At 50.0% G+C, this 19,923-nt stretch overlaps 2 protein-coding genes across 2 annotated transcripts; both read left to right on the top strand.

Annotated features, from left to right (window-relative positions):
• Nucleotides 1-311: 311 nt before the first annotated feature.
• On the top strand, nucleotides 312-1,321 carry LOC311165835 (olfactory receptor 2AP1-like; the record flags this gene model as incomplete). Its single annotated transcript, XM_084227336.1, has 1 exon — nucleotides 312-1,321. Exon 1 carries the CDS (start codon nucleotides 377-379, stop codon nucleotides 1,319-1,321), a length of 945 nt encoding a protein of 314 aa, XP_084083462.1. The 5' UTR covers nucleotides 312-376.
• A 15,241-nt stretch (nucleotides 1,322-16,562) lies between these two features.
• On the top strand, nucleotides 16,563-17,495 carry LOC311165832 (olfactory receptor 14J1-like; the record flags this gene model as incomplete). Its single annotated transcript, XM_084227333.1, has 1 exon — nucleotides 16,563-17,495. The coding sequence occupies one exon, from the start codon at nucleotides 16,563-16,565 to the stop codon at nucleotides 17,493-17,495; it is 933 nt and encodes a 310-aa protein (XP_084083459.1).
• Between the last annotated feature and the right edge of the window lie 2,428 nt (nucleotides 17,496-19,923).

The following is a 19,923-nucleotide window of genomic DNA, read 5'->3' as shown; positions in this document are numbered from 1 at the left end:
CTGTAGATGAGAGGTGTTTGGCACATGGGTGTGACAGATTTTGCAGTAGGTCTGAGTGAGCTGGGAATTTCCCAGGAATGGGGGGAAATTGCCACTAGCTCTTTAGAATCCTCTGCTCTGGTGAAAGAATTCTTTGGGAGTGTTTGGAAAATGTAGAAAGAACACCATAAAATCCCTAGGGTCTCTACCTGAAATGGGAAACAGAGCAATCAGGGTGTGAGAATTGTTTGAAGCACCATCTCTGTGTTCTATAGCAAGACTGCAGGAAAAAAAAAAGAAGCAGAGAAGGAAGGATAGAAATGTTTGTCCAGACTGTGAAATTATCCCACTTGTTTTTGCCAAGTTCCTGTCTCAGCAGGGTGAGCTGGAATTCAGCATGGGACCAGAAAATGAAACAGCAGTTACTGAGTTCATCCTAGAGGGTTTCCCAGAGCTTGATCCAAGACTGCAGGTATTTTTCTCTCGAGTCCTTCTGCTCATGTACCTGACAACAGTGATGGGGAATGCAACCATCGTTTTCCTCGTCTGTGTGGATCACCACCTGCAAACCCCCATGTACTTTTTCATCAGCAACCTGGCCTTCCTGGAAATCTGGTTTACATCCTCCACAAGCATCAAACTGTTTGTGATGCTGAGTTCTGGTCAGAACACTCTCTCACTAAGCAGCTGCTTTGCCCAAAACTATTTCTACTTTGCCCTGGGCTGCACAGAGTTCATCCTGCTCGTTGTCATGTCCTTTGACCGCTATGTTGCCATCTGCAAACCTTTGCTCTACGCTGCCATCATGAAGCCTCAGCTCTGTGTCCACCTGGCTGTTGCTGCTTGGGTCCTCAGCTTTGCCCTGCTGAGCTACCACCTGCTCTTCCTTTCCAAGCTGTCTTTCTGTGGCTCCAAGATCCCCCATTTCTTTTGTGACAACTCCCCCTTGTTCAAACTGTCCTGCTCTGACACCAGCCTGCTCTGGAAAATAGACTCTGTCTTCATATCCTGTGTCGTGCTGGGTTCCTTATGTTTGACTCTGGCATTTTACATCTGCATCCTCTTCTGTGTTCTGCAACTTCCAGCAGCCTCTGGGAGGAAGAAAGCTTTGACTACGTGTTCTTCCCATCTCATCACCTTATCCATTGCCTATGGGAGCTGCCTTGCTCTCTACACGCGTCCTGCAGGAGCTGTTTCCTTGAGCACCAACAGAACTGTGGCTCTGCTGAACACAGTCCTGTACCCACTCTTAAATCCATTCATCTACAGCCTTCGGAACAAATCTGTGATCCTGGCCCTGAGCAAATCCATTGCCAGGGCAAGAACAAAGCTTTTCCCCTAACCATGGTGCATTTCTGGAAAGCCATCTCAAGAATCTGGTGTCACCTGTTACACAACACCAGTGCCTGTGAGTGCAGCCCCCAAACAGGGCTGCCTCAGGAGACCGATGCTCCTGCAGGCTTGTGTCCTGCAGGTTAAGAGATAAGAGACTCATCTGCACACCCAGACACAGCACCAACAATGGCAGGAGGAGAAACTCAGTTCATTCTGTGCCCTGGCTGCTCCCAGGGCCATTTACTGGAGAGCCACCAGCTCATTAAGGGCACATCTCCATAACAGAGAAGAGCTCAGAGGAACAAGTGACAATCCCAATTACAGTTCCTGGGCAATGGACACCTTGTCCAGCTCCTTCCCTGGGACAGCCATCAGCACCAGTGTCCAGGTTTGAAACCCCAAAGTCACTGAGAGCAGGTGGGGAAGACTGGGGGGAACTGGAAGGGACTGGGAATGAGCTCAGGTGTATTGGAGGGACTGGGCTGTCCTGGGAGGGACTGGAGGGGCACTGGGCTTGTACAGGATTATACTTGGGATGAACTGGGCTGGACTGGGGATGAACTGCAGAGGTTGAATGGGCTGTTCCTGCCTCTGCTGCCTCCTATTTGCCGAGGCTGCCATCCATCACCGACCACAGCCAATAAGGACCAGGGCCCGGGGCATCGGGGGCACTGCCAAAAGTCGACGTCATCTTTCTGTTTTGCCTACAACTCCCGTCATGCCCCACGGCCCGATTGAGCCCCATTGAAGCTGGGACTACAACACCCGTCATGCCCCGCGCTCCACAGAGCCCCCGGGATCCGCCCCCATCTGTCCCATGAGTTTCCCCCAGACCCTCCAGGATCCCTCAGTGCCCCCTCAGCACACATTCGGAACCCTCCAAAAGCGTCCCCGGATCCCCTGAGTGCTCTCAACCCCACAGATGCTCGGCACAGCCGCTTCTGGGAATTCATCTCCTCTCATCCGCCGCGGCCCCAGAGCCCCTCAGAACACAGTCCCGCGCCTAAAACTCCTGCCGTGCCCCACGCCCTAAAGAGCCCGGTTAGAGCTCCCCGATCTCCCCGCAAGGGCTTCCGAACCGTTTACGTTCCCCCGAGGATCTCAAGTCGCAGCTCGGACGCAAAAGTGTCCCAGAAGAGCCTTCCCGGACCCCCAAACACCGCGTTCCAACCACTTCCGGGACTACACCTCCCGTCATGCTCCGCAGCGCACGTCCAGCGCTATTCCAGCCGGGACTTCATCTCCCGTCATGCCCCACGCCCCGCCGAGAGCCAGTGCAGCTGCGCCTGGAACTCCCGTGATGCTCCGCGGCCCAGTTCTACCGTATGATACCCGCGCCTACAACTCCCATCACCCTTTGCGCCCCAGAGAGCCCCGTCAGAGCCCCCCAAGGGCCCGCCCGGACCCCGAAGGGCCCCAAATTCCCCTCCCTGAGCTCCAAGGGTCCCCCTGCACCCCCAAGTTCTGCCCCGGACCCCGAACTGTCCCTCAGAATCCCTGAGTGCCCCTCCAAGTGCCCACCCGGCTGCCCCAAGTGTCCTCCAGAGCCTCAAGTTCTCTCTGAATTCCCTACCCAGACTCAAAACTGGTCCAAATGTGCCCCAGAAATGTCTCCAGAAGCCCCAGTGATCTCCTTCTACCCCGTATGAGAAAAATATTATTTAAAAAAATTAAGAAAGGACTGCAAATATTACTAGTGTTATATATATAGAGTTAATTCATGCTATTTATATTTATATGTGTGTATAAAATATTGTAAAAGTCCAACTCATGTCCTTGACCACTCTGGCTGGGAGCAATCTTGTTTCTATTCAATTAGTTCCTGGACAATGCTAAAGATAATATCAAGTCTGTTAGCTTAAGAATGAAGTCTTCCCGGACCATTAATGTTGACGTCCCGGAAATGCTTAAGCCTCTCACAAGGACCGGCACCGGGAGCAGATTGCATCTACCATCTCGAATACTGGCACCACTCGATTACATGTGAAAGAAGGAAATTCAGACAGCCATCCGGACACCAGGAGTAGCTTTTGTATCCATATGGTTCCAGTTATACATGTGAAAGAAGGATATTCCGGCGAAGCTCATACAGCCATGAGGACACCTGGACTGGCTTTGTATCTCTATGATCCAGCTCTGCATGTGAAGGGACACAAGGGACATTCTGTCATTCTGGCCCCAGGCAGAACACACGGGATATAAGCTGGCTGTATGAGACAGTCGGGGTGAACCACCAGGGAGATGCTGGCACTCTGTCAGTCAGATCCAGGTTCACCCAGCACCAAATTCCGGAGTTGACGATGTCTTGGTTGTGGTGGATTTTTTTTTAAAATTATATTTTGTTATTGATCTAATAAATCTTTGTTAATTTTTTTTTAATAATTTGGCTGCAGATTTGATCATTTATAAAAATTTGGTGACAACCCAACAGGATCTGATATTGGGGTTCGGGAAACCCTTTTCCCATCCGGGGGGCGCCCCACTGAGTTCTGTGGCCCAAGCGGGAATGTAATTCTGAAACCAATCAGATCCACAAAAAAAAACGCAACAGGAGCTGTGGATCGTAATTGGAGCCGCATGCTGCAAACAGAGCCACAGTCACGGGAGATAAAGGGCCTGATTCTCGGCTTGGAAAGATCTAGAAAAATTTCCAGGACTTGAGGGTTTTCATCCATAAAAACTCAATGTGCATGAAGAGATCCACGCAAGAAAAAAGAACTGTAAGTATTGTGTGGAGCGTGATCGTCTGTGAGACGTGACATTGTCACGAGGTGAGTGCGGGCCCCGAGACTGCAGTTCCACTATCCCATGAGGGGCATGGTCAGGCAAGGGGGAAGTGCAAGGTTTCCATTTGAAACACACAAGACTCGGGGCTCAGGGAAGAGTCTAGGGGGAAAACCGGTCACATTTAGGATCAGGAGGGGAGAGACGAGCTTGGAAAATTCCAGGAGCCCATCCACCTTCTGAAAACGGAGAAAACAGGTAAGGAAAACAGCCCCAGAGTCGGCAGAGCGGTTCACTGTCCGACTTGGTCAGGCTGGCAGCTTTTCACAAGCCGGAAAACCTGACATCAGAAAGAAAAACGGGACTTGAGTGGACCATCCCAGCGAAACAAGAAAAGGTAAGGAAAGTCACAGCTTTCCTTGAAAAAATGCGATTGGGGAAAAGCAGACACCAGAAGAAAATTCAGGAAAAACCCTCCCAAGTCCCTGAAAGAAGCTTACCAGAAATCTCCAGAGATAGTCCCCTGGGGTGGATGCTGGCTCACTGGGACAAAAATCCACGGAGGGTGGGAAAGTCCAAGGAGAAAATGATCCATTTTTGTATGGAAAAATGAGGAGGGAGGGAGATTGGAAGGTACGTGGTCTGGCCGATATTCGGCACATTCGAAAACTGGACTTGTGAGTCTTTGTTTGACCATGTGGCCAGCCATGGATCCTGAGGAACTCGAATACATGGACATGTGGAGGCATTTTTGCTCTGGTCTATACACAGTGCGAGCTTGCCGGTGTGTGGCAAAAGTGGGGTGGGAATGGGAACCGTTGGAAAATCTTCCACCTCGTGGCCCCGCAACAACCCGACCCCGTGCAGGCACAAGCGGCGTCAGGAATGCCTCCCAAGGTGGGAGCTCTGCAAGCCCAGGCGAATGCACCACCACCTCCACTGGTGCAGGCGGCAGCATCCGCTCTCCCACAGAGTTACCTGGGGCTCCGCAGCTGCAGCCCCAGGTAACTCTGAAAATTGAGGAGGAAAAAGTAGATGTCCCCAGGGATGCATGTCCCCCAGCACATCCAACAAGGCGGAGAACAAGAAGGTCCACTGAGGGAGAGAGTGGGGATGAGGGGGGGAAACCTGGTATCTATCCCTTATGGGAGGTACCGACAGCTCCGGGGGTGATTGGATATGTCCACACCCCGATTGACACCAGTGATGTAAGGGCGTTCAAAAAGGAAATGGGAAAATTAATGGATGATCCTTTGGGGGTGGCGGAGAGGTTGGATGAATTTTTGGGAACCAGCATATACACCTATGAGGATCTTCAAGTGATCTTAAGATCACTGTTTAACAACGAGGAGAGGGACATGATCTGGTCACACGTGATCAGGGATTGTGAAAGGCGAAACCTGAATGGGGGAGCCAGGGAGGAGCGATGGCCAAACCAAAAGCCATCTTGGGAAGCCCAGATGGAGGAGGGGAGGCAAAAGATAATAAATTTAAGAAATATGGTTATTCAGGGTATCAGGGAGACGGTACCTAAAGGGCAAAAACATGAGTAAAGTGCTCAGGGAATGTCAGGGAAAAGACGAAACCTCGACGGAGTGGTAAGAAAGGCTCCGGAAAGGTCTGAGAATGTATTTAGGAACAGACCCTGATTCCCTGGTGGGGATGGTGCTGTAAAAAACACAATTCATGGCAAAATCTTGGGAGGATATTCAGAGAAAGCTGGAAAAGAAAGATGGATGGCAGGAGCAGGGATTACAAGAACTGTTGCGGGAAGCCCAGAAAGTATACATGCGCCGGGATGAGGAAAAGCAGAAAATTCAAGCCAAGGTCCTTGTGACAGCAGTAAGAGAGGCTCAGAAGCAGGACCGCAGGAAAAATACGGCAAAAAAGGCGCCGGCAAAGAAACCGGGTCCTTCTCAAGAGAAGGGCTCGGGCGAACAAAAGCGGGATTTTGAGTGTTTTTACTGCAAACAGAAGGGGCACATTAAACAGAACTGTCCCAACAGAGCCAAAGACCAGGCAATGTTTCAGGAGGATTAGGAGTGTCAGGGGCTTTTCAGTCTGGGGTCTGGAACATCTAGAGAGCCCTTGATAAAACTAAAAGTTGGACCCTACAAAGAACAACTATGGTTTATGGTAGATTCGGGGGCGGAATGGACTACGGTGCTACGGCTACCGAAGGGATGCTCTCTGAGCGATGACTCCATGGTGGTAACTGGGGCAAAAGGGGATCCTTTTGAGGTTCCAATCATAAAAAATGTAGAAATAAATATGGGAAACAGAAAGCACACTGGCAATGTTTTATTGGCAAAGGACGCAGACTTAAACTTACTGGGGCGGGACATGATGGTTGCTCTGGGAGTGGGGTTAGCAGTGGAAAAATCAGACTTTACAGCCTCACTGTTCCAGATGAGGAAAAAATAGACCCAAGGGTGTCGTGTGTTCCAGTGGAAGCTGGGAGGCTGGACATAGAACTAATTCGGGTGGAAATCGAAAGACCAGAAGACCCCATAAGGGTTAAACAATATCCCCTCTCCATGGAAGGGAGGAGGGGTGTGAAACCATGGATCGACGAATTAATAAAGAAAGGCACACTGGAACCGTGCATGTCAAGGCATAAAACCCCAATTTTGGCAGTCAGAAAACCAGATGGCAGCTTTAGGCTGGTACAGGATTTACGGGCTGTGAATCAGAGGACTAAGACTTTGTTCCCCATGGTCTCAAACCCTTGCACATTGATGAACAATCTCTCTCCGGAGGACACTTGGTACAGTGTAATTGACTTAAAGGGCGCTTTCTGGACTTGTCCTCTCACTGAGGACAGCCGCGATCAATTTGCGTTTCAGTGGGAGGACCCGGAGATAAACAGGAAGCAGCAACTCAGGTGGACTTCTCTGCCTCAGGGCTTTGTCGACTCTCCAAACTTAATTGGACAAGCCCTTGAACAGGTTTTAAGTCATTTTGTGCCAACCGGAGGGACAAAGCTTTTACAGTATGTAGATGACTTGTTGGTCACCAGACAAGGGGAGGGGGAGGTAAGGGTGAGCACAATTGAGCTTTTGAATTTCTTGGGAGAAAAGGGGTTGAAAGTTTCAAAGTCAAAGTGGCAGTTCACAGAGCTGGAGGTCAGGTTCTTAGGGCATTGGTTAACTAAGGGCAAAAAGAAACTAGACCCAGGAAGGGTGGCAGGGATTATTGCTCTGCCACCTCCACAAACAAAAAGGGAGGTCCGGCAGCTTCTGGGGTTGTTGGGGTACTGCCGGCAGTGGATTGAAAGTTACAGTGAAAAGGTGAAATTTCTCTATGAAAAACTCACCACAGATCGGATCAAATGGACACAAAAAATGAGGAAGAATTCAGGAGAGTCAAGGAGGCACTCACGGCAGCTCCAGTGCTGAGCTTCCTGGATGTGAGGAAACCTTTTCAGTTTTTTGTGGATGCTAGCAATCACACGGCACATGGGGTATTGAAGCAAGACTGGGCGGGGATCAGGAAACCTGTGGGGTACTTGTCCAGGCTTTTGGACCCGGTCAGCAGGGTTTGGCCCACATGTTTGCAGGCGATTGTGGCTGTGGTTTTGCTAGTGGAAGAAGCAAAAAAGGTGACCTTTGGGGCATGTCTGGTAGTATTCACACAGCACAACGTGCAGCGCATACTACAGCAAAAAGCAGACAAATGGCTCACGGATGCGAGGTTGTTAAAATATTAAGCCATTTTGATTCATTCGCAGGACTTGGAATTGAGGACCACGACTGCACAGATTCCTGCACAGTTTCTCTTTGGAGAAGCTGCAGAGAAGTTAGTTCACGACTGTGTGGAGATAGTTGAGTTACAAACCAAAATCAGGGAGGATTTGGAAGAAGAAGAATTGGACAAGGGGGAGAAGTGGTTTGTAGATGGGTCAAGCAGAGTAATTGAAGGGAAAAGAAAGTCAGGATAGGCAGTTGTGGATGGGAAAACAGGAAAGGCGATCAAAGCAGGTCCCCTGAATGCAAGCTGGTCCGCACAAGCATGTGAATTGTACACAGTTTTGAGAGCATTGAAGGGACAGAAAGGGAAAAAGGGAACGATTTTCACAGATTCGAGGTATGCCATTGGGGTGGTTCACACGTTTGGGAAAATTTGGGAAGAGAGGGGGCTGATCAACACGAGGGGGAAGGAACTGATGCACAGGGAGTTAATTCGGCAAATTTTAAAAGCTTTGAGAGGGCCGGAGGAAATTGCAGTGGTCCATGTAAAAGGGCATCAGACAGAGATTCAGTTCCGGACCAGGGGAAACAATTTAGCAGATCAGGAGGCCAAGACCGCGGTGCTGATGGTGGTAAGTACCGCAGAGATCAAAAGGGAAGCAAACCCTGACGACCCTCCTCAGCTCTCCCAAAAAGAAATCGAATGCTATGAAAAGATTGGAGGTGAATTAAAGGAAGGTAAGCGGAAATTACCTGATGGGAGGGAATTAGTTTCCAGAGGTTTTACCAGAAGGATTTTATGAAAATTGTACCAGAAAACGCACTGGGGGGGGGGGGGCACAGGCGCTGGCAGAGCAATTTTTGAAATTTTATGGATGCAAAGGAATTTATGAATTGGCAAGACAAGAGGTACACGGGTGTTTGATTTGTCAAAAGGTAAACAAATCAAGGGGCAAAAGGGCTGCCCTGGGGAGTTGCCCCATTGTGTACCGACCATTTGAAAGACTTCAAGTTAATTTCACAGAACTGTCAAAAGTGGGAAGGTTCAAATTTGTACTGGTAATTGTAGACAAATTGGCTCATTGGGTGGAAGCCTTCTCCAGTTCACAGGACACGGCCCAGACCGTTGCCAGAAAATTGTTAGAAGAAATTGTACCCTGATATGGGGTAGTGAATTGTATCAATTCAGATCAGGGAACACACTTTACATCAAAGGTTATTAAGCAAATGGCCGATGCACTGGGCATCCGATGGGAGTACCACACCCTGTGGCACCCCCAGAGTTCAAGACAAGTGGAAAGAATTAATCAAACTTTGAAAGCACAGGTATCTAAATTAATTTTGGAAGCAAAGATGTCCTGGCTGAAGTGTCTGCCCTTGGCATTATATCCGAACCATGCCTCATTCAGAAACGGGGCTCTCACCGTTCGAAATGCTGTATGGAATGCCATATAAACATGGAATGCTGGTGGGACACCCCAGGTTTGAGGATGGGCAGATTCAACCATACCTGGCTGCAATCAACAAAAACTTACAGGAACTCTGAAAGCAGGGAATAGTAGCTCAGAGTGCTCCTCTGGGGTTTGCTATTCACAAAATCCAGCCAGGGGACAAAGTGTTTGGAAAGTGCAAAAGAGGTGTCGCTCTCTCCTCACTGGGAAGGTCCCTTTCTTGTGGTCCTGACAACAGACACGGCCATTCGGACAGCGGAGAAAGGCTGGACGCACACGTCTAGACTGAAAAAGATGGAACAGCAGGAGGAAGCATCCAAGGTCATTTCTTGCCCAACGACTTGAGAATTAGACTCCAACGTCCTCGTAAATGACCAACAACGAGCAGATAAGTTGCACACTGTCAGGTTGTGTGTGTTATCCATTTGTGCACTTTAAGTGTGAGTATTGTCAAGGGGTTTTTGTGCTTCATTGCAGCAGGGGGCAGAGACCAAAGGGATTGTGTACCCAGTGTTTACAGGAGGAGCTTGAATTGACTGACCGTATCCTGACCTTACCCACCAATTTGGGTATCATTGAAGTAGACTCACAGGAGTGGTTTTGGATCTTTCAAAATGGGGTGCATGGGAAGCTTAGATCTCAAGAGGAAATCTTGGATGTGGAGTGCTGGAAATCCATCAGGGTCCCGTGCAGTTCCGATGCAATCAGGGTATCACAGTGGGGCACCTTTAAGAAGAGGTATGTGGCTAGGTCCGAGGGCTTCTTCCCCAAAGAGTACTCCTGCTGCCACGAAGATGGTCTTCCTCGCCGCTGGTGGCACCCCATGGGGCGGAGGAAAAGGCAGAGGAGCACACCTAGTGGGAATCCTGATTGGCCTGAGCCTAGTCATGTGCCGGACTCAGAGTCTGGGCACTGAGGTCCCAAAGAAAGGCAGAAGCGAGGGCTCCGCGGATGAGTGCGGAAAATGCACTCAGGTGGTCCCTGTATCACGGGATGGGGGACACTCAGCATACCAAGCCCCAAAAGAATGCCTCAGTGGAACTGGCAGGTACTGTTGGAGGAATGGCACTTGGGTGAAATTATGTAAATTGGAAATTGGGACTTGGTGTGTCAATCCTGAGGCTGGGCAAAGGAACGGACAGTCAAATGTTCACAGGCACCTGAAGTGGAAACGAAAAATAGAACAGAGGTCAGCCCCCATTTGTAACCAGTGTAATCGAACCATGTGGATCAGGGGTAAGACAGAATCGATTTTCATTGCATATCACCAGGTGAACCCATTGTGTTATGATAACACAAGGCTGGAAATATGCGTGATGAATGGGAGAATGTACTGGGTAACAGAGAATATGAAATTTAGCAGTAAGGTTACTTTGAATAATGACCCACTCATATTGGATCTGGCACCAGTAAATGATGACAGGGCGTGCCTACAATATGATAGAGTAATCTGCTTTACGAAAAATAAAAACAATGAGGATCCTGAGGAAAAGATGAGAGTGATAACTCAAGAAAGAAATGAAACGGAAGGAGTCAGAATTGAGGAGACAGAAAGTTGAACAGGAGAGATTGAAAACATTGGGTGAGCAGTACAAGGTACTGGAAAGGCAATATGCTGATGGGGAATTACCTTCCCCAGACAGAAACCTGTTCATTGATTTAATGCAAGAGATCTCAACAGAATTGGGTCTGTCGAATTGTTGGATTTGTGGGGGGATGAAATCTGCTGAAAAATGGCCTTGGAAAGGGGAAAGTTTGGCTCCAGAACAACTCTTAAAGTGGGACAACCCGAGGGCCTCAAAATTGGTGCAGAGACCCAAGGGATGGATTTTCAATCAGAGGGTGCTTAGCACAATTTGTGTCAGTCAGGAGGGAAAAGAAAACACCGAGATAGTGGGATACACTCCATGTGCATCTACCCTGATGGTGAACTCAGATTCAAAGAACAAGGCATGGCACCCAGCCCCTTCTCTGGGATGTTGGAGCCTGAAAAACGATATCAATTGTTAATGGGACAGGAGAAGAAGATTGTGCTGGGTCAAAAGTCCTGGAGCCAACCCCTTCCAATCCCTGGAAGATGTGAGAAAATACTGGGAAGACCCAGGGAAAATAAATGAAAAATGGAAAGCCCCGGACTGGATGGAATTTACTGGATATGTGGGAAAAAGGCATACAGTGAGTTACCCTCAAGGTGAAAAGGGTCTTGCACTCTAGGCATGATCCGACCCGTTTTCTTTACTCTCCCGAGAGCAAAAAGTAATCTGTTGGGGGCTCCATTATACAAGACCCTGAGAAGGAAGAAGAGAGGCTTGAAAAAAATAATACTGATGATAAGTGGAAAACAAGCTTGGGGGGAGGAAGAATGGCAAGCGGCACGAATAATTGATTATTATGGGCCGGCCACATGGGCTCAGGATGGAAGTTACGGGTATAGGACTCCAATCTATCTACTCAACAGGCTGATTAGACTACAAGCAGTGATGGAAATTGTCTCAAATCACACCTCCGAAGCCCTGGATTTACTGAGTTGGCAGCACACCCAGGTATGGGCCTTTGTGTACCAGAACCAGATTGCTTTAGACTACTTGCTGGCCAAGGAGGGAGGAGTGTGTGGAAAATTCAATGAATCAGAATGTTGTATCGAGATCAATGATTATGGGGAGATCATAAGAGGTCTGGCAGCCGAGATCAAAAAGATGGCCCATGTCCCAGTTCAAAAATGGAATTTTATTCTACAGTCCTCATGGTGGGACAAATTATTTGATGGAGCATGGTGGAACAAGGTAATGTTTCTTGTGCTCTGTTCAGTAGCCAGAATCCTATTCCTCCCTTTTCTGATACCAAGTTTTGTCAGACTGATCCACTCCATGGTCCGGGAAATGCAGATCGCAATAGTTCCCATACACTTGGAGGGAGCTTCCAGAGGCGACGCATCCAAAATCACGCGGTTGGGAAAGAGAAAGTATGCCAGCAATACTGCAGAGGCATTGGCCAAGTTTGAAGAACAAACAACTAAGAAAATGAATTATGTAATATATCAGAGCATCCCACAAGGGGAGTACCGGATAGTGTAAGAGTACTCCGTTTGTGAAAAACCCTCAATAGTGATGAGTAAATGTAGAAAGTTAAAAATTTAACAAATTACAAGTATGAATTAAATTAGTAAAATAAATGGGGAGGGGTTGTTATATATAGAGAGAGAGAGTTAATTCATGCTATTTATATATATATGTGTGTATAAAATATTGTAAACACCCAACTCATGTCTTTGACCACCCTGGCTGGGAGCAGAGTCCTACTTCTATTCAATTAGTGCCTGGACAACGTTAAAGATAATAGCTTAAGAATGAAGTCTTCCCGGACCATGAGCATCAACTTCCCAGGAATGCTTAAGCCTTTCACGAGAACCGGCACCAGAGCAGAATTGCATCTACCATCTCGAATACTGGCACCACTTGGTTACATGTGAAAGAAGGAAATTCAGACAGCCATCCGGACACACGGACTGACTTTTGTATCCATATGGTCCCAGTTTACATGTGAAAGAAGGGCTCATTGTAGCATGGCAGGGCCTCATGTGATCAAGGGGATTGTAGTGGGGTTCTATGAGACCACAGGGACATTCTGACTCTGTGGAACCAAAGTGACCACTGTGACACTACAGGGCTCATGGAACCAAGAAGTGATGTGAGTGAGGAGCCCAATGGAATCAAGGGGCAACTCCATACTTCAGGACTTCATGGAACTGAGGTGCCCTTGTGACCCTGCAGGGCCTCATGGAATCCTGGAGACCACTGTGGCACTTTGAGGACTTGTTGAATCAAAGGGCTCTGCATGGCCTTGTGGAACCAAGGATCTCTTTGTGACACTGCAGGGCCTCATGGAAGCAATGAGACCATTCTGGCACAGTCCCCGTGGAAGCAAGGGGCCACTGTGAAACCACAAGGACTCATAGAACCAAAGCAACCATTGTGACACTGCCAGGTCTCATAGAAGCAAGGGGCCAGTGTGACACTACGGGTCCCCATGGAAGCAAGGGGCCAGTGTGAAACAGCCATGCCCTGTGGAACCAATGGTCCATTGTGATCCTGGGGAGTCCAATAGAACCAAGGGGCCATTGTGGCACTCTGCACAGACCCATGGAAGAAACGAAACAATTTTGACACTGCAAGACCTCGTGGAACTAAGGGGGTAGTGTGACACTGCAGATCTAAGGAGACCACTGTGATATCATTGGGCCTCATGGAAACAAAATTCTGTTGTGATACTGCAAGGCCTCACGAAACCAAGGAGCCATTTTGAAACTTCAGGGCCCCAAGGATCCAAGAACATGGAACAGGTCTGGTTGGCTTGGCCTCCTGGTGGCCACCTGACTGGTCCAGGGGACATTGGCATGTTGAGGGGGGCTTCTCACCGGCCCCTGAAACCCTGGAGTTCTGTGCATTCCTTCCTGTTGTAAAGAACTGTTCTTCTCCTCCAGGGGTTCATGGCAGAAATTTGGATTCTACCTCCAAATCCAGTTATATACAAGGATTATTTCCACATGAAACCTGCCAGAACAGACAGCTCTGGCTTGCCTTGGCATTTTGGGGGGGCCATCTCTCATATGCCTTTAAAACACTGGGGGGTTGTGCTTTTCTTCTCATGGAAAAAAACAGCTTTGAAGTCTAGGTGTCCATGGCCAAAATTGGGAATCTGCCTCCAAAATTCCTTATATCCAAGGATAACTCCCAGACAAAAGCTGCCAGGACTGTCTAGGTTCCCTTGGCTTCCTGAGGGCCAGTTCTCATCTGCCTGTGAAACACTGGAGCTCTGTACTTTCCTTCCTATGGAAAATAACTATCCTTCTTATCCAGACGCCCATGGACAAAACTGAGATTTGGCCTCCGAAATTCTGTCTATCCAAGGATTGCTCCCAGACAAAAGCTGCCAAGACAAGCAGGTCTGGCTGGCCTTGGCCTCCTTGGGGCTGCCTCTAATCAGCCTTTGAAACTCTGGGGCCCTGTCCTTTCCTTCTTGTGGAGAAGAACTGTCATTCTGGTGCAGGTACTCATGGCTGAAATGGAATTCCACCTCCAAAACTCCCCCAAATATCCAAGGGTTGCTTTCAGACAAAAGCTGCAAGGACAGACAGGTCTGGCTTGCCTTGGCCTCTGGTGCCTGCCTCTGAAGGTGCCTGCCTTCAAAACCCTGGGGCTCTGTGGTTTCCTTCCTGTAGAAAAGAACTGTCCTTCTTGTCCAGGCACCCAGGGCCTCAGGCACATGAGCACTGTATAGGGACAGAGGAGCTCTGTGCTCAGTGGGGTGGAGACTGAGGAGAGCAGAGAAGAGCCCTGGAAGGGACTGAAAGGTGATTTCAGAGATGGTGGATCCTTTTGAGATAGTAGAGAACAGCCCAAGAAAGAAAAAATTAATGCCGAGAGCAGCTGGGGAGGCCCAGATTGGAACAAAGAGAAAGGAATTTCCCTCCCAGGGCAGGGCTGTGGTGCAACACGTGCCCCAGAGTGAGTCTGGGTCAGCACAAGGCTTTGTGTGGGCAGGCAGAGGCAGGCAGGAGGCAGAGCTGTCAGCAAAGGAAGGGGCCAACCAGGTGGGGCAGCTGGGGGATGATGACAGCCTGCAGGGACAGAGGCGCAGGGCAGGGACACCGTAGGACAGCCTGGGCTGCACAGGGCACAGGCATGTGCAGCAGCTGCAAGGGCCTGACAGAGCCAACTCCTGCAGCACTTTGGCCATGGCTGCTGGGCCTGGGCCTGAGGCAGGAGCAGGAGACAAGTGACCCTTGCAGGCCTGGGGCCTCATTGCCTCCTTGTCCCTGCTCAGCAGCCTGGCAGGGGCCACCCCATGCTCCTGCCCTTGGCATTGCACATGCCCACATGCCAGTGCCCATCCTGGGAAGAGCCCTGAGCAAGGAGGGAGGGACAGGATCTGCCTGGCCAGGGGCTGGGGCTCAGGCCTTGGCCCTTTGCATTCCTGAAACACATCCAGCTTTGCTCAGCACCAGAGACACCTTTGCCTTGTTTGTTTCCAGCTGTCATCACTGCCTCCAGTGTTCTGCTCTAACTGGAACCTGTGGACACTTTCTCAGTTGTTTCCCTCAGTGGGACCAATTCAAACTTCAAGAAACTTCAGTGTTTCAATTTAAGTTTGAGTTCTTGAGAAGTTTTCTGAACACTCTCTCAGGGACTGAGTCTGATGTAAACAACACAAAATCCCTGAGAGGGTCATTAAAGTCCTTGTGCTGTGTCTGTGCTGCTGAGCTGGGCTGGGCTCCTGGCACAGAGGCAGATCATGGCAAACCAAGAAAAGCTTGAAAAAGACATTTTTGCTGAGGAACAGCTCCTCTCCCAGCCCAGCAGGGCTGGGGCACTGCCTGCAGCCACCCTGGGCACAGCACAGAGGCACAGAGAGCTGCAATCAGTCAGGTCTGGGAAGATGCTGAGAAGTGACTGGTGGAGAATCACTGCCAGCCCTTGGCACAGGAACCTCTGGCTGCAGGACAAGGCAGCTGCAGCTCCTGCAGTGATCTCCTAAAGCTGGAACATCCTGATGCTTACAGACTGTGTGAGTACATTCTCTGATTATCTCTTGTGCAGAGCAGCAAGGGTTGCTCAGGGGTGCCCAGGGCTGACCTGCAGAGCAGGGTTCTGCAGCCCAGGGTGCTGTGCTGGGGCAGGGACTCTGCTGCCTGCCAGGCACAGCTCTCAGCCAGGCCTGGGAGCTGCTCCCAGCACTGGGGGACATGATCTGTGTGGAAGGAGAAAGCTGGTAAGGCTTCAAAGGGTTCTTGTTGTGAGGCGAGGATGCTGCATTGTTCAGAACTGCTCCCAGCATGACATTTACCTCCAGGGTTTTTCCTAGCACAGCAAGGAAGGGGTCTGCATAAAACAGAAAATTCTTACTCCTAAAATCTACATCTGTGGGATGCCTGGATGAGAAATTGCACATAGATATTCATGTCTCACTTCAGATAGAGAAAATTTTAGAAAATCTCCTCTCAGACCTGAATACACCAGGCAGTGACAGAAATCAGCACATGGTCTCTTAGAGGCAGTATCAGTGCTGCTTTTCCAGCCTCCTCAGGATTGCTCTGATGTTGCCTTTAGAGCCTGCAGATCCAGAGCTGCCCCTGGGCAGTGCCAGAGCTGAGAGGGGTCTGAAGGACAGAGTTGAGCCCCCAGGGCTGGGCTGGGCTCTGGCAGCATGGGCAGGGCCCAGCCCTGGGCACAGGGAGCAGCTGCTGGCAGGGCCAGCTCCAGGCAGCAGAGCCCTGGGTAGGCAGTTGGGGGAAAGGGCCCCAAAGCTGTGCTGGGTTATTTAAAGTCCTCAATCCAAAGTATTCAATATTACTTATTCTACAGATCTCCATGCCAAGACACAGCAAATGTCCAACAGCAGCTCCATCAGCCACTTCCTCCTACTGGCATTGGCAGACACGCAGCAGCTGCAGCTCCTGCACTTCTGCCTCTTGCTGGCCATCTCCCTGGCTGCCCTCCTGGGAAACAGCCTCATCATCAGCACTGTAGCCTGCAGCCAGCACCTGCACACCCCTATGTTTTTCTTCCTGCTCAACCTGGCCCTCAGCGACCTGGGCTCCATCTGCACCACTGTCCCCAAAGCCATGCACAATTCCCTCTGGGACACCAGGATCATCTCCTACAAAGGATGTGCTGCTCAGGTTTTCTTCTTTCTGTTCTTCGTGTCAGCAGAATTTTCCCTGCTCACCGTCATGTGCTACGACCGCTACACGTCCATCTGCAAACCCCTGCACTATGGGACCCTCCTGGGCAGCAGAGCTTGTGCCCACATGGCAGCAGCTGCCTGGGCCAGTGGCTTTCTCACTGCTCTGCTGCACACAGCCAATACATTTTCCCTGCCCCTGTGCCAGGGCAATGCCCTGGGCCAGTTCTTCTGTGAAATCCCTCAGATCCTCAAGCTCTCCTGCTCCAAATCCAAACTCAGGGAACTTGGGACTTCTATTTTCACTACCTCTTTAGCATTTGGCTGCTTTTTGTTCATTGTTTTCTCCTATGTGCAGATCTTCAGGGCTGTGCTGAGGATCCCCTCTGAGCAGGGACGGCACAAAGCCTTTTCTACCTGCCTCCCTCACCTGGTTGTTGTTTCCCTGTTCCTCAGCACTGCCACATTTGCTCACCTGAAGCCCCTCTCCATGTCCTTCCCATCCCTGGACCTGGAAGTGTCAGTTCTGTACTCGGTGGTGCCTCCAGCCCTGAACCCCCTTGTCTACAGCCTGAGGAACCAGGAGCTCAAGGCTGCAGTGTGGACACTGCTGACTGGATGGTTTCAGAAACATTAAACTGCTGGCCAGTTTCTGCAAGTCACTTCTAATAAAAGCCATCTTTGACATTTCTTATTTTTTTGCTCGTGGGTTTTTAAAATTTTGTTTTACTCTATTAATCTTGTCCACAAAATAGGACCATTGTTCATGCCATTTCTCATTTTTTGTTTCTCTCCATTATTGCTGTGGCCCCAGACTGTGTCAATGAGGAGCTGTGCAATCAGTAGCTTTCAATGAACTAAAGGATCTTCCAGCAAAGTTTTCCCTGGAGATACCCGTTTTGTTCCCTTCTCTGGAGCTGCAGCAGCAATGTCTGTGTGCAGAGCTGGGGGCAGGTTAGGGACAGCACAGCAGCTCTGGTCCTGCTGGCCACACCATTCCTGATCAAAGTCAGGTGCCATTGGCCTTCTTGGCCACCTGGGCACACTGCTGGCTCATGTCCAGCCTGCTGTCCATCAGTGGTACCAGGTCCCTTTCTGCCTGGCCTCTGTCCCACGACTCTGTCCCCAGCCTGTAGCACTGCTGGGGTTGTTGTAGCCAAATTGCAGGACCTGGCACTTGGTGTTGTTCAACTTCACCTTGTTGGATTTGGGCCCTGGATCCAGCCTGTCCAGGTCCCTCTGCAGAGCCCTCCTACCCTCCAGCAGATCCAAACTTGCAGCCAACTTGGTCACCACAGTTCCATGAGGCCCTAGAGTGTCACAATGGTCTCCATGACATGATTCCATGAGACCTGAGGCCCCTCAGTTTCTCAATGGCCCCTTTGTTTCTTGAGACCCCTTAGTGTCACAAAGTACCTTGGATCCTTGGGCCCTGCAGTGTCACAATGTCCCTTGGTCCCATGAGGTCTCGCAGTGCAGCAATGCTCTCCTTGGTTCCACAGTGTCACAATGGCGTCTTGGTCCCAAGGGGCACCATGGTTTCAAACAGGTTTCATTCATTCCATGAGTCCCTGAGCAGCAACACTGGCCCCTTGGTTCCTTGGGGCCCTGCAGTGTCACAATGGCTTCCATGGTTCCACAAGGCCACACAGTGTCACAGTCATCCCTTGGTTCCATGAGGCCCCAGAGTGCCCCAATGGATTCCCTGGTGGAGCAGTGTCACAATGGACCCCCCTGCTTACACAAGATCCTGCAGTGTCACGAGGGATGCTTGGTTCCATGGGGCACCAGAGTGTCACATTGTTCCTTATAGTTCCTCAAGTCCCTGCAGTGTCACAATGGCCCCTTGGTTCTATTGGGCCCCATCGTCTCACGAGGGTCTCCTTGGTTCTGTAGTGTCACAATGGCCCCTCGGTTGAACAAGGCCCTGCAGTGTCACAGTGGCCTCCATGATTCTATGAGGACCCAGAGTGTCACACTGGACTCCTTGCTTCCATTCATCCCCACAATGTCACAATGGGGCCTTGGTTCCATGGTGCCTTCAGTACGCAGTGTCACTGTGATCCTTTTAGTTCCACGAGGCCCTGCAGTGTCCCAATGGCCCCTTGTTTCCCCAGGGCTCTGCAGTGTCACAATCATCACAGAATTACAGAATTAACCAGGTTGGAAAAGACCTTGGAGATCAGCAAGTCCAACCTGTGACCTAACATCACCTTGTCACCCAGACCATGGCACCGAGTGCCACATCCAGTCTGCTTAAACACTTGCAGGGACGGTGAATCCACCACCTCCCTGGGCAGCCCATTCCGATGCCCAGTCACCCTTTCTGTGAAGAATATTTACTCATGTCCAGCCTAAATGTCCCCTGCTGCAGCTTAAGGCTGTGTTCTCTTGTCATGTCACTATTCCCTGGGAGAAGACCCTGACCCCCCCCAGGCTGCACCCTCCTGTCAGGGAGTTGTAGAGAGTCATGAGGTCTCCCCTGAGCCTCCTCTTCTCCAGGATAAACAACTCCAGCTCCCGCAGCCACTCCTCATAGGACTTGTGTTACAGACCCCTCACCAGCCTTGTTGCCCTTCTCTGGACATGCTCCAGCCCCTCCACAGCCTCCCTAAATTGGGGGCCCAGAACTGGACGCAGCACTCGAGTTGTGGCCCAACCAGTGCTGAGCACAGGGGAAGAATCAGTGCTCTGCTCCTGCTGGCCACACCATTCCTGATCCATAGGAGTGCCAGGGGCTGAATCGGGAAATGGTGGGGTGGAAATAGGGACAAAGTGTGATTGATTGTCAGCCATTAAGGGTCTTGATTTTCATATCTATTGACACTGCATTAGAAGATGCTGGGGATCAATATCCACTGGGGATTGCTGATACCTATCTATAAACAGGAAAAGAAAACTAAGGAGAACAAAACAATTCTCTCTTCATTTTTTCAAAATAGTAGATTCACTTTGAATACACTTCTGAAATCTGTCTAATTGACCACAGAAGTGGTGAAGACTTGAATTATACCCATGGGCTTGTCTTGTTTGGTTATTTTGAACAAATATTTATGAGCCTTTGT

This window comes from Fringilla coelebs (assembly GCF_963513975.1).
Source record: "Fringilla coelebs genome assembly, contig: SCAFFOLD_30, whole genome shotgun sequence".
NCBI lineage: Eukaryota > Metazoa > Chordata > Aves > Passeriformes > Fringillidae > Fringilla > Fringilla coelebs.
Note: the sequence above shows the minus strand (reverse complement) of the source record. Positions and strands in the feature narration are given on the sequence as shown.